Genomic DNA, 14460 nt, shown 5'->3' with positions numbered 1-14460 from the left:
AATGAACTGACCTATGAGATGCGGAGAAACAAAGAATACAGACTCTCTCCGTTGTCCTAGATTATCGATGAGCCCGGTCTGGGCACACCTAGGGTTCGCCGTTTGATTTTAGACAAGATTTCAAGATAAAAATTTAAAACTAATGTAGAATAAGGAGATTAGCATACAGCCAAAAAAATAACATAGAAATTTCTTTTCAAACAATTCCCTAAAAAAATCTGGAAGATTTCTTTGAAAAATGAGGGTCTTAAAAAACTAAACATGGCTAAAATATATGGACTGGTTTGTGTTGAGCTGCCATCTACTATAAATAAAGAAAGTTCAAAGTAACCTATAGTAACCTATAAATAATTTTTCATTCAATTTTTCTGTGCGTAGAGAAGGAAATTTTTAGGTGTGTCTAGACCGGACATACTGTGCCGCAAAGGGTTAAATGCGATACTAAAATTCCATTCTGGCAGGGAGTTGTAGAAGGAAAGCAAGAATTTAAAAGAAAAGATTTCAAAATTAAAAATAACTGTTAGAAAATTAAAACCTTCGCTTAAACCCTTACAGTTAACTTTTATTGCAGTCTCCCAACCCCAGAAAAGTTTCATTTGCAAAACATTTAACAATACCATTTGAAGTGGTACATCCCGTACATAACAGAAGGCACTGACTTGTTATGTATACGCGCTGTTGAAATTGCCTAGAATCAATACGGTTTTGCCTTGTCACCACCCAGCAGGCGCGCAGAAAGAAAATTAATTGGCTTTCGGAAAATGTAGCATTCAAATTCATGGCAACTACTAAGCACGAATATTACCAGAATTATTCTACTTTTGTTAATGATGATGTGATCTGGTGATTTTTACATCATTTCTCTGTTGTTTTTATGATGTCTTAATTGTAAAACGTAACTCCGAATCTATCCTGAAGTGCTATAACTTTATGTATCCTTCCTATTTTCTAAAACCAAATGAGGTGCCTTAATTAATGTCTGTTTATAAACGACACTTGGATGAGTTATTTAATTGCTGTGGAGGAAGAGAATTTGTAGAAAAAATTCGGACGCTTAATGTTTATGGTGCTAATATCCTCACCCCCCCCCGTTTATGGTTAATTTCGTAATTTTTTCATGCAGATAGAATAAACTTCAAGTTATACTAATAACTGGAACCTTTCAGACAGGAATTACATTATGTTGGAAAAACAATGTCGCCTTCAGAAAGAATTGAGCCACAACTACGAAACTGGGCAGTAGTATAGTGTTTGAGTACATAAACAAATGTTCAAAGACTGGGGCAAAAATGCTTTTTATTTACGAATCGCAGTACAAAGAATGTGAAAAATCAACGGGTGGTAAAGTCACCTTTGGTAGCTATACAAGTCCGTACTCGTTTGGGCATAGAATCTGTTAAGTTGCCAATGCCCCTTGCAGTAGATTGAAAATTTGCCGCAAATGGAGCAACTAATCTGCGAGATGGGACGTATTTGTACATGGCTGAAATTTCCTACCCAGCATGTCCCAAACATGTTTGATATGTGATAGGTCTGGAGACCCGGCAAGCCAGTCGAGGGCATAAACACGTCATGTTGGGGAAGTTCTGCTATATGTGGCCGAGCTTTGTCTTGCTGGAAAACAGAACCTAGACAGCCTGCTAGCATAGGCAATACGATCAGCTGCAAAATATCGCCAACGTACCTGCCAGCAGTCGCAGTACCTCGTAGCACGACTAATTCTGAATGGCTGTCCCACTTGATCGCTCTCCAGGCTGTCACACCCTGTGTTCTCGTTATATGCTGCTCGGTAACAAAGGGTACATTAGACAGCTTAACCTCTGCGTCTCCAGACATGTATGCGGCAGTCAGCAGCATTGAGAGAAAATCTTGATTCGTCGGTAAAGGTCACATTTCTACAGTCAGAAACTGTTCAGCTTAAGCGAAAGCGGCACCATGCAAGATGACACTGCTTATAGTGGAGTGTCAATGACAAGCGTCGTAATGGACAGAGGCGGATTTAGACTTAATAAGGCCCTAAGCTGTTTGAGATATGGGGGCCCTTTATAAGTCTGTTATACTATATTTTAATTTTTGGGGGACGCCCAAAATGTGAAGGCCTTAAGTTATAGCTTGTACGTAAATCCTGAGCTGTTAACACGTTGAGCGCCAAGCGTATTCTTAGGCAATCCCGTTCAGGCCACGCGCGCTGCTTAAAAGCGCTGGTATTGTAGGGCCAGCGATTCTTATCGCAGTAGAAGATAGTTTACGTTTGGAACGTGATTCCTATAGGCATTCATTCAACACGTTACGCGCAAAGTCTGTTTTGTAAATAGTTACATCCTATAGAAAGATATTACGAAGCAAAAAATTAGCATTACTGAAGTCCGGAAAGAATTAGCGCTATCCCTTACAAGTTTTGAAAAAGAAGATATTCCATCGAACAAAAATGCAAGAATATCTAAAAAACGACAACATAAACTCCAAAGAAAACCAGGAAAAGCCTCTGAAGTACGGAAATATTGTAAATTATGTTATGATAAAAATGCAACTGAAGCTGGCAGAGTAATGGCCAGAAAAAAAGACTAAGACAGTTGTCACAATTTGTAATAGCTGTAATGGAGAACCGTTTTTATACTTACTGTGTTTCAATGAAATCCATTAGTCCTGTAATGAATCAAAATTAAGTAAATTTTAAATAATTTTTCTGTAATTCCATAAAACAGGGTAAATTGTATAGTTATATATCATGTTACACGCTGTCAGCCAGCAGCGGTCGACGCGGCCTAAACGGAAAGTCTAGTGTCATCCACAGATAGCTGACATGGCGCTCAACGTGTTAATGGACGTCGAGATTTGAGACCAACCATCAATTTAGTTATATCCTTTGATATCAAGGGATCCCTGCGAGTTGGCAAATGGCGTTGAGTCAATGGTTAAGTAACTGTTGGTTCGGACGTGGCAGCTCTCTAACTGCGCAATCATCCCGCGCACTAGTGGCCGGGAGCCACTGCGGCCACTGACTATGCCTTCGCTGAGCCACTGGTTCCAGCAGTAGATAACTACTATATTGCTTTAACCAATAAGCCGGCCGATCCAACTGTTCAACCAACCGGCCTCTTTTATCCAGTGATGCGATCCCTCTCAAAGTCTGACAACTGTTCGTAACGCCGTGGAGTGCATCATGAAGGCATCTTTCGTTATAATGTCGTGTATGTAAGCTGTCAGCGTGGCTGTAAATGGTCATTACTGGACGCACCTGCCCTTATACATTCTACCGGCTGAGCACTTCAGATGCGCGTTGTATTTCTCCTCAATAAAGAGTAATAACTTAGGAGCAGCAATCTGGGGTGGCGAACTTACCTCTCATATGAAAAGATCCCTGCTCTCTATTCAGAGACAGCAGCTACTTCAAGTATGCAGGGCCTACCGTACCACGTCAACACTAGCCCTACAACAACTAGCAGGAATTCCTCCCCTAGATTTGATAGTAGAAAGGGAGGCTGCTATCGTAAGGGTTACCAGGCTGGGTCAAACTTCAACACTCTGGGGTCATAGTTATCACCACTCGGACTACGAGGAGCAAAACAACCGCAATAACTTTCATCCAGCAGCTTTTAATCTCTCCGACAGTATCAGTATAAACGACCAACCAATTCAGAGGTACAGTAAAAACCTTTTCCCAGATGGCTCCAAAACTGAGAACGGCACGGATAGCGCCTTCTGTAGACTAGAAAATGGAGTTGTAACATTCGAGTGCAAAAGGAAATTAGGCTCGAACAACTCTATATACCAAGGAGCTTCTAGCTATCAGTGCTGCAATTAGATATGCGAACACATGTCAACAGAAGAAATTCTCCATACTCAGTGATTCGGCATCAAGTCTGGCGGCTATCGTAAGTCAAAACAGCCGGAGTCCTTTGGTATACAGAATTCAGAAACAGCTTCCGACAATGCCTATTTCGCAAAGACCCACTTTAAAATGGGTTCCCGCTCACACAGGGATTCAAGGCAATGAAGCCGCTGACGTACTGGCCAAGCAGGCAGCCAACTGCACGGATATATTAGAAAGACCAACTAAACTTCCTTGGTCTCATATTAAGCGAACAACTTTGACAAGTATGCTACAAAATTGGCAAAGTAGATGGACAGAGGCAGAGGTAGGACGAAGGGCATTTCGCTTACTGCCAAAAGTTAACATGGAAATAAAGACCCACTGTGCTAGCCTAACACAGTTCATGACAGGTCATGGACCATTCCCAGTGTACCTGAACAGATTCAGACTTAGGGATACTCCTTTCTGCGAATGCGGAGAGGAAGGCTACACGGACCATTATTACTTCCATTGTGTACATACAAGAACCTGGCACTTGAAGAAACCAGCGGACTGTGCCTGGGCAATGTGGACGACTAACACACTCAAAACCAGAACAGCCCTTGATCAAATAGAGAAAATTTCAGGACACTGCCTAAGCAGAAACAACCGTAGATAATATTATAATGTTTCAAATGTTCAGAACTTAAAGCAGATAACCAGAATAACGCTAGGTGCCTTGCAGTTAACAATATGTAAAAACTGTTAGTATATAATATTCAACCTTGTTACTCTGGAGTCTTCCCCGCCGTAATGGTATATAATTCCGTTTGGTTCATGTCCGTGGTCGGAAGCCATCATGGCGGTGCACTCACTCACTCACACAATATTGATTACTGCTGCAAGTTTAATCATTTACACAACTCGCCAAACACATTTGCATGCCGCATTTCGTAGTCGTGGATCAATATTTTCTGAGTGTAAATATTGGTTTATAACAGAGTGTATTTCGCAATGAAATTTCATTTTGTGACAAGTGTCGAAGTCACAGAAGTTAATAAGCATTTCCGGGAATGGGCCTACCAGCGGCAGAGCGGTAAAGACGCTGAACACTGGTAGTTCTGTCCGAGGTTCGAATCCCGTAAACGGGCTGGCTGCATGGGCGTTTTCGTGGTTTTCCCCATGTGTAACGTGTATACGAGCCAGTTTCCCTTAGAAAGTTCTCCACGAAAGCATCCCTCCCTTTAGGCACATAGCCCTCATGTGGTTTGCCATAATTAAATAATCCAATCCATCCATTTCCAGTAATGTGTAGTTTTCTATACAGTTTCTAATTATGTATAATAAAATATTATAATTTATATAACACAATTATATAATAATGCGATTATCATAATTTTTGCAATTATAATAATCGCATTACTTTGGAACACATTTATATCTGAACAAATTTTTATGATATTTATATGTGAACAAATATACAGGTGGACCAGCTGATCGATGAGCATCCAGAATTCGTGATAAAGATAATTTCGAGTAATTTTTCTCGAAGGTCACAAACTTTATCAAAATTGAAACGCCATGAGAGGATGTAGCTTAAAGCTGTAGTAAGAAATAAAAAGTGTATAAATATTTACATGCAAATATATGTGTTTTACTGTATGTGTCGAAGAAAAATTTAATAAATAAAAGAACGATAATAGGTTATCATTGTTTATTCTGAAATGCTTCCCCGCTCAGAAAATTTTTGTAATTCATTTTTAGTTTAAAGTATGTTATTCAGTAGTTACTTCAACACCACTAGGATTATTTGAAATAAATACCACTCTGAAAATATAATATTTGGTTATCAGTGCTTTTGGATTACAAAATGTAGCCAGTGAAACCTTCTTGCAGATACCTACTTTTAGATTTCAGATAAAAAATATAAATTGGAATATTTTCTTTTGCGTTATAATTATTATTATGTGAGTGCGTTTTGGTAAATATTTAGCAAGTAAACTTTTATTTATAAATTATATTTATATATTATAAATTATATTTATATATTTTATTTATATATTATAAAACTTATAATTTAGGTAAAAAAGTTTGTTTTGTTTAAAAAAAAACTTTCCATTTTGCTAAAAACAAATGGAAACAATATTCGGCGCATCAGTTGCTTTTAGATTGTATACATTCGTCCCCCATGTAATTTGAATTTAAGACCACAGTTTAAAATATTTAAAATCAACTCTTTTACGCAAGTTTGATTTTAGAAATTTATAAATTTGTTTTAGAGTCAATATCAGGAGATCGCATTCAGAAAAACTAGTAGTATCAATACGAAAGTTACACATATTGCACGTTTTATTGCAACGAAATGTATACTTGGGGTTGACTGACTCGTACAGCAGAACCATAATCCAAACCAAATGCGCTATTAAAAAAGAAAGGGAAAGGTCTAAAAATTATTTTTCCGTTTTTAGATTATAAAAAGCTTATTATAAAATACAAAACTCTTTACCATATTACATATACTGAATTTTATGAAAGTGTCGAGAAATCCTCACTGAAATTAGCCTCAAAAATAAATTTTATGATGCATATTTTTCTGAAATTGCTAGAATTAATCTATTTCATACTGACTTCGAATACATTGAGGTCTTGTATTATGTTTAAAAAAAAACACTCTTTCAACGGCTTTGTGCTATTGATTTTATATTTCAGCCTTCTTCTACAGTGCTCTATGCATAGCCATGACTTACCTGGTAGGCAACATCAAGGCGATCATTCCTGCTGCCTTCGTCGTGTTCACAGCCATCGGCGGCCCTACATTGTCCATAATCACTTTGGGTATGCTAACTACGACTGCTAATCAGAAGGTAAGGAAAGAAGTTTCAATCGAAAAATTTTGCCCTTTCATTTTGCAGTACAAATCTTGATACAGAATTTCATTTACGCTTACGTACTTGTTAAGTATTCCTGCTAATTTCGCTCTTTCCTTTTAGGGTATCCTTGTAGGTCTTCTAAGTGGTATTATTCTGAACGCATGGATTGGAGCTGGTGCCATTATATCCGATTTTCCCCAAATCAAATTACCCCAAAGTGTGGACTCCTGTCCTTCCAATATTACCGATACTTCACTTATAACAAATGTGACGTCACTGCATAGCTTCAATTTAACTTTAAGCCAGTCGACAACAGTAATGCCTATGGATACTATATCTGTTCTTAAAGAGTAAGTTAAGTGAAATTAGTGTTTGAATTTTTTTCAGTATCTAATTATCATTCTGTTAAGTGACATTTTTTTAGATAAGACATTGAAAAGTATCACTGCTTCAGGCTAATAATGTTCTATCTGGTTTTTGTTTAATTTTTAAATTAAAACGACATCATTTTTAAAAAATATCTATCTATTAATATATATATAGTCTTGTTCTCAGTTTTTATAGACGGATTTTGAATCGGAAAATTATTTGATATCTTTAGTATAATAAACAATTCAGCGTGAAATGGTATTACTGTGATTAGTTGTAGATAAGGAAATATCTCTGTTTCCATGTTGAGAATGTGATTATAAAATGAGACAATATTCAAGTTTCTGCAATTTTTAAAAACATATTTAACCACTGAAAGAATAGAAATTTAAGTTTTGAAAAATTTATATTATTTATAATGAGAAATTGCAAACATTGTAGTTGTTTACTTGAACATCTGAAAATGACTTAAGTGACCAATTAGTCAAACCTAGTTTACTTATTTGTTATCCTTCATGCATCTATTTCTTTAATCCTTATATATTTTCTACCTGTAATTAACAAGTAATATTATTTTTAAAATAATTCGACATTTTGTACAATATGAGGCTCATGTAGATATCGATCTACTTCAGGAGCAAATAATGCATCTGAAGAAGATAGACCTGATCGCTCTCGAAATCGATTGAATTTTATTCCAATTTTACGCCAAACTAAGCTTACCTATTCGCCTAATATTAAATTTTACATTGGCATGTTTTTTTTTTCCCCCTTCCAGTTTCTTAATATATGTTTCCGTTCATAATATCTTAAACTGCTTATTTTGAAAGTGTGTTTTTTGTAAAAGGTTTTCCTGTATGTAAGTTTAATTTCGATTAAATTATATCTTGTTTTTCTGTATTTGGATATCTCATGCTAATGTCAATTGCAAGTTTTCATAGGAATGTCTCAAAATGATTCGCAAAAAAAAAAAAAAAAAAAAAAAAAAAAAAAAAAAAAAAAATCCGTTCTGACTGCATATTTATATCAAAGCAGATAAAATTCAAACAAGAAGCTACCCCTGTATTAGTAAAAAGGCTTTACTGATACAGGCGCTGCAGACGCTCAGCCTTTTATTATCCTGCGGACAGTTAATGAAATATAAGTTACTGCATTTTTTCAGAATGTTCACTGTTAGCAACAATAATTTGTTGCACTCAAAGATTAATTTCACCACTAAATTTTCCAGAATGCCGACTGTAATTGTTTGCAAACATATAATAAGCTTGAATTCCATAAGTGTTCTGAATTTTTTACTGTACTTTTATCCTTCAAGTACTGTATTTATTATCCTACAGGAAGAAATCGCTGGGATTTAGTTTTTGCGAATATGAGACCAGCTCCTTCTTGCTGAGCGAGAGTAATGTAGAGCTGTGACTGGATTGTCGTTATGCTGCTGGAGGAAACTGAAAACCGCGGCTATCAGAATACTGCATTAGCCACGATGTCAGCTCTAAATTATGTACAGCATTATTATAGCAAGTGATTTGATGTACTATTTTAATGTAACATGATGAAGTGATCATTCCCCACGTGAAACATGGTTAAATGATCCCTCTGTCTGTCTGCAGCAGACAACTCCTCGACTATTTTCTGTGGATAAAATGTTCGTGAGACACACTCATGCAATTGTTCTGTTTGGCAAAATGCGCCGCAGAAGGTATAATATTGATTCAGCCCGTTCCCAGCTCATCCTGGACAGTTTTATTTTCATCTGAGTCTTAGAAGACTTGGATGAAAATAAAAGAAATAGTCTTACAAGATTCAGATTCAGTTATTTTATTTCCGACTCAATCTAGAAATATCTCCTCTCCTTAATTAAAATGCAGTGTAAGTCTTCACAACCCCCTTACGCTTTTATGAATAAAAGAAGGTATAATTCTGAATATTTTCATTAAAATCTAAGTCAATAAACTTAGTGCACGTATTTGTTTTATCTGTTTTTATGGAGAAATTTCAACAAAAAAAGACCTCATACATTATAAAGTAGAGTTTTTGGAAATGGTTGGCAGTCATTTTAGTACAGTATTGTGCAATAAGACAACAAGAAATGCTTACAGCCGAAAACATCGCGGACGAAAGCATCGCAGAGAAAACAACGCAAGGCGAAAACGTCGTGGTATAAAATATCGCCGTCCGAAATACAGCGGTTAAGTAACTTGGCAGTTTAAAAATATCATCATCGAAAATATCGGGGTAAAAAATAAAGCTCTTACAAATCATTGCCTGACGATAACATCGCATTTTTCAGGCTTTAAAAGTTGTAAACGCGTATTCGCTTAATGATTTGTGAGAGCAAGAGGGAAAGAAAAATATATTCATTTTTATAATTCATAATTTTGAATTAATACATTTTTGCTGAAAGCATGAGAAGGAAACCTAAGCATTTAAAACCTGAAAATGAGTAGAAAATTAATGCAACTTTATAGACCTTTATTAGTTAATAATGTAGTTTAAAACTTCTATTAAGTGCTATAAGTTGCATTAATTTTCTACTCATTTCTATAAAAATGAAAATATTTATTTTTATAGAAATTTGTTTATTATACGATGTTTTTACACTGCGAAGTTATTTTATAAAGTATTTCTCCCGCCTTCTTAGCTGCCTTCGTGGTGTGGTGGTCTGCATGGCTGGACGCGTATTCCAGAGGTCCATTCCCGACAAAGGCGTTGCTCATTTTTCATCTCTCCTGCTTCCAAATTAACTTAATGTCTCTACAATTGAACAGCTTTATCTTCGACGACGATATTTTGTACCACAATGTTTTAGAACTGCAGTGATTTCTCTTTGCTTTCTTTTTTCCCACAATGTTTTCGCCTTGCGTTGTTTTCTCCGCGACGTTTTCGTCCGCGATGTTTTCGGCGAACATCCAAGAAATGGGAACTTGTATTAAAATTAAAAAGGTCAAATTCGAAGCCTAATGCAAATCATGTGATCATTTGGGTACAAAAATTGAACGGTGAAAAATCATAAACTTCCTCTCCTTTACGTTTATACGATAGTATGAGAAAAGATTGAGAAATGATGATCAAGGAATTATACCTGGTTTAGATGAATTTTGGAAAAGGCTGAATCGGAACGTCACGGCTTCAAATAGTTAGTAAGAAAGAAAGAATTCTTACTTACTAATTGTTTCTGAGATCTCTTTTTAAAGATTGGGGTGCTCATTTCAAGACATTCTTCAGCTACTGCTTGTGATTATTGCTTTCTCGTTAAATAAATAGCCCACTAGCGGCCGAGCGGTAAAGTCGCTGAACATTGCTAGTTCGGTTCGAGGTTCAATTCCCGCGAATGGGCTGGCTGCATGGCGTTTTCGTGGTTTTTCCCATAAGTTACGTGTATAACGTGTCCCATGTATAACGTGTTTCCCTTAGAAAGTCCTCCACGAAAGCATCCCTTCCTTAAGCAGATAGCCCTCGTGTGCTTAGCCATAATTAAATACACCAACACATAAAATAAATACATAATTAAAAAAATGACCAAAAGTCATAATTAGAAACTTTTTAGAATAGCACACAAATTTAAAACATTAAAAACATTTTACTTCCAGCACGAAAACATTGCTTAATATTAATGAACGAAACAATTATGTGGAATAATCGAAACTGAGGAAAAGAGAAGGATCAAAGTAACTTACCATCCGAGTCATCGTAACTATACTGACTAGTATTATAAACTGTGTATGAAGATTGTTTCGTCAGATAGTGCGACAAGGTTGCTCGAAAACGTGGCGAATTTTTACAAGACTTTTAAATCCATGTGAATTTCTAATATTTTATATTTGTGTAGCATTATTAGTTAAATATTCTTTTGTTTTACAGAGAAATTTTCCCGCTCTTCAAATTAAGTTTCCTTCTTCATCCTGTGCCTGGTACGATATTGACATTGCTTGTGGGTTATATCGTAAGCTTCATTACAGGTATGTTAAATTTTGCTTTCACAAAATTTGCATAAAAAATACATCTTTTTGTTCATGCGAAAGGTAAATTTCTTTTGAACCTCGAGAGAGTATTTTGTTATTTAGTGAAAAGGAGTGTTTTGTTATTTAGTTTTGTATACATTAAAGTGAAAATAAATTCTCGAGATCTGCCCTTTCTTTTCTGCCCCCCGCAATGAACAGCAGTGAATGCCGCGTGTCTGGAAATTTTGCCAAGCGACTTTTTTTTAACAGCCAGAAAGAGACTGGCGAATGATAATTTTACTTTTACTGTGCAGCTAACTGGACTTTGTTTTTTCTCTGCTTTAGTATTAACGAGCATTCCTGTATCTTCCATCATAAATTCTGAAATCTCATTTCCATCGGTATTTTCCATTCGATACTGCATGGCGCAATGCCTGGGGAAAACCAAATTCTGGATTATGCATTCCATAAAAACCATTTAATTCTCTCATGAAGACTAGCACTTATTTCTAGGTGTTGCTTTTAGTTGTAAAACCACATATTCATTACACGTGTCCCATATAGATTACATCATGGCTGCAATCCGTGCAGCCGTCAGTTATGATACGTCCTGCATCGTCAAAGATTAATATGACTGTTAGGGTAGTAGTAGTAGTAGTAGCCAGTCTGGCATGAAATATGTATATCGGGTGAGATTAATAAAAAGAAAACTTTCAGCGGTTCGTATAAAATATAAATAGTATGGGCGAAATTTAGTTGTTGTTAAAAAAAATAAGCTGTTTCAAGTACCAGAAGAAACAGGCTAAAAATAATTGCCCCTCATTAGGAATGAATGTAAAGACTTAAATTTCTTTTGCTTTGCCGACCAGATGACATATAGTAGTTAGGAAAGCCGCCGAAGGCACCAAAGGGCCGGAGTTCAAATCCTGAAGAAGGCATGATTAATAACTCTCCATCCCTTCGTAGGATGCAAATGGGAGCCCCTTATTAGATGCCATCATAATAAAATGATCACCGCTTCTCGCCTTAGTAGTAACCAGCGTCTATGATATGACTTGGGCCCGCTATTGAGAAAAAGAAGAAAAATAATTCTTCCCACCATTGGGAAAAAGAAGAAAAATAATTCTTCCCGCCATTGGGAAAAAGAAGAAAAATAATTCTTTTGCTTCTGTTCTCCCCCATATTGATTTCACATTTTTTAACATTAACGTTTTATGTATATTTCATATGCCTCAGTGTATTTGTGTTGTAAATTATTTTGAGTCTGTAAAAAGCTTTTTTTATTTTTATTTGCTTAGTAATTAAGCAGTGGCGTAGCTAGGGTGGGGCAAAGGAGGACATCTGCCACCGAGTGCAGTATCCAGGGAGCGCCAATTTGAAATTTCAGAATGAAATCTTTCCCATACTTCGCACATAGAAGGGGGCGCAAAATCTTCAGCTACCCCCCCCCCCGGGCGCTGAAAACCTTAGCTACGGTTCTATAATTAAGTAGATAAAAAGGTATTTACGTTAAGTGCTGTAGAAGAGAACTGTGTACTAGATTTTAGTGAAGCTGCAGGCCATCCGAATATATTAAAAAAACCTAACTGTTGTAAGAGGCATTAATTTTTTTTATACCTTTGTTATATTTTATTTGAACAAATTGTGTAACGAAATATAAACACTGATTATAAACACTGAAAAATATGAAATATAAATACTTGTATAACGAAATACAAACACTGATTTCCTGATAAAATATGAATTATACATATTTCATTCCATTCCCATTAAAACAGAAATAAATCAATGAAATATTTATTTTGATACACGTAGGTTCTATAATTAAATGTAACGGGTGATTATAATTAAAGTTATCCCATTTGGAGCTATGTAGAGCCCATTCTGATAGACCTATTTTTTTTTTAAACGTAGTTACGTGGTATATACATTATATGGACTACGGGGGAAAGAAATCTACAATAAAAATTAATAGTTCAAATTTCAAACATCAGATGGCACTTTTCATGCAAGGTAAAAAGGACATAGTGCAAATTTGGGGCGTTTTAAAAAGCCAGTAGTCAGTGCCATAAAATAATTATTCGAACGATGAATATTTATTACTCAAGGGAATGATAGATGGCACCACTTATCTGAGAGGTGCATTCCTTATCAAGATTATAGGGTATCTTTTCTTCCCTGGACTGTGATGTTTTACAATTCCTTTTCCAATACTTCAACAGATTCTCTTCGGAGTATCATGGACGATTTTTTTTCTCTTCATCACCTTTATGGCACCTTTATCTCAACACAACCGGAACGCGACTTGCATAACGATATACAGCGGAAGTTGAAGAGCCATAAAATCTTGATCCTGATTCGTGTTTTTCACATGCTTTATTAATCATGAGTATACGCGGCAGATCAGTTCGAGTTTACCAAGCTTTTGGTGGACTACATTGTTGTGAATTAAGAGAGGTCGTGAAGAAGATACTGTGATTTATCGCGACTTAAATAAAGTTGCAGAAACCAGTGCATGACAGTTTACGCAAAGTAGAAGAAAAAATTTTCCCTATTATATATACTCTGAAAATCTCGAACATACTCACTTCTACGATGAAGATTATCTTAATCAATTCAAGAAAACAGGTTCTATAATTATCTATAACAAAAGCAAAATGAAGAATAAAAGACGAAAGCAAGCCGCCAATGCAATTACTTGCGGAAGTAATGAATTGAAACCCTGCCAACCGCAGACAAGAAATGATAATGAACGGATTACTCCTATTAAAGTCGCCAAGTTGGTACCTGCTACTGCTGAGACGCCCACAAATTACCAATTTGGATGCTCTCGCTGCTACTGCTAATGACTAAAAAATGGACTGCCCAGAAGATCAAAATCCGATCGACGAAAATTACTTCCAGTTATTTGTTCCAAACCATTGGTTAAATGGAGTGAAATAAAAAGACTATTTTAAGTTTGGAGTGAACATTTACACCCGAACTCTGACCAAGGACGAAATCGTTATTGTTTTTGACTCTGACAAAATCGTGACCTTGCACTGGCTGTGTTTATGAAAAATAATATACAGTTTAGTACTTTTCATACTAAGGACCAAACGTGTCTAAAAGTTATCTGAGGATTTACTAACGACATGACTGCCGAAGAAGTTAAAGCTGAACTCTGCGCAGATGGCTTTCCTGTCATTAAAGTCTCCTAGTTCTCTAAGAAATCTTGATGTTACAAAACTGAAACTTCCTGTATTTTTCGTCTTTACAGAGATTTGATGCGGTTAGAAACATATACAAGAAGTCGATAATTCTCAATCTTAGGGTGAACTTCAAGAGATACAGAAGCAATCGCAAAACGGTGATGTGTTCTCGCTGTCAACGTTATGGGCACGGACAGTTATTTTGTTATAATATCCCAAGATGTTTCATATGTAGTCACGATCATTTGACTTACATTTGTAATCTTACAAAGAAGAAAAACCAACTAGGGTTCCCT

At 36.1% G+C, this 14460-nt stretch overlaps 1 protein-coding gene across 1 annotated transcript in view; it reads left to right on the top strand.

Annotated features, from left to right (window-relative positions):
* LOC118187635 (putative sodium-dependent multivitamin transporter) overlaps nt 1-14460 on the top strand; it is a 116326-nt gene that overhangs the window by 82823 nt on the left and 19043 nt on the right. The window contains exons 9-11 of the mRNA XM_035357893.2: nt 6503-6657; nt 6784-7013; nt 10894-10991. Coding sequence (XP_035213784.1) covers nt 6503-6657; nt 6784-7013; nt 10894-10991 — 483 coding nt within the window. The remainder of the gene's footprint in view (nt 1-6502; nt 6658-6783; nt 7014-10893; nt 10992-14460) is intronic.

The sequence above is a fragment of the Stegodyphus dumicola genome, chromosome 8 (genome assembly GCF_044657685.1).
Source record: "Stegodyphus dumicola isolate Sdum_Otavi_A_Nest chromosome 8, ASM4465768v1".
In the NCBI taxonomy this organism is placed as follows: domain Eukaryota; kingdom Metazoa; phylum Arthropoda; class Arachnida; order Araneae; family Eresidae; genus Stegodyphus; species Stegodyphus dumicola.
Note: the sequence above shows the minus strand (reverse complement) of the source record. Positions and strands in the feature narration are given on the sequence as shown.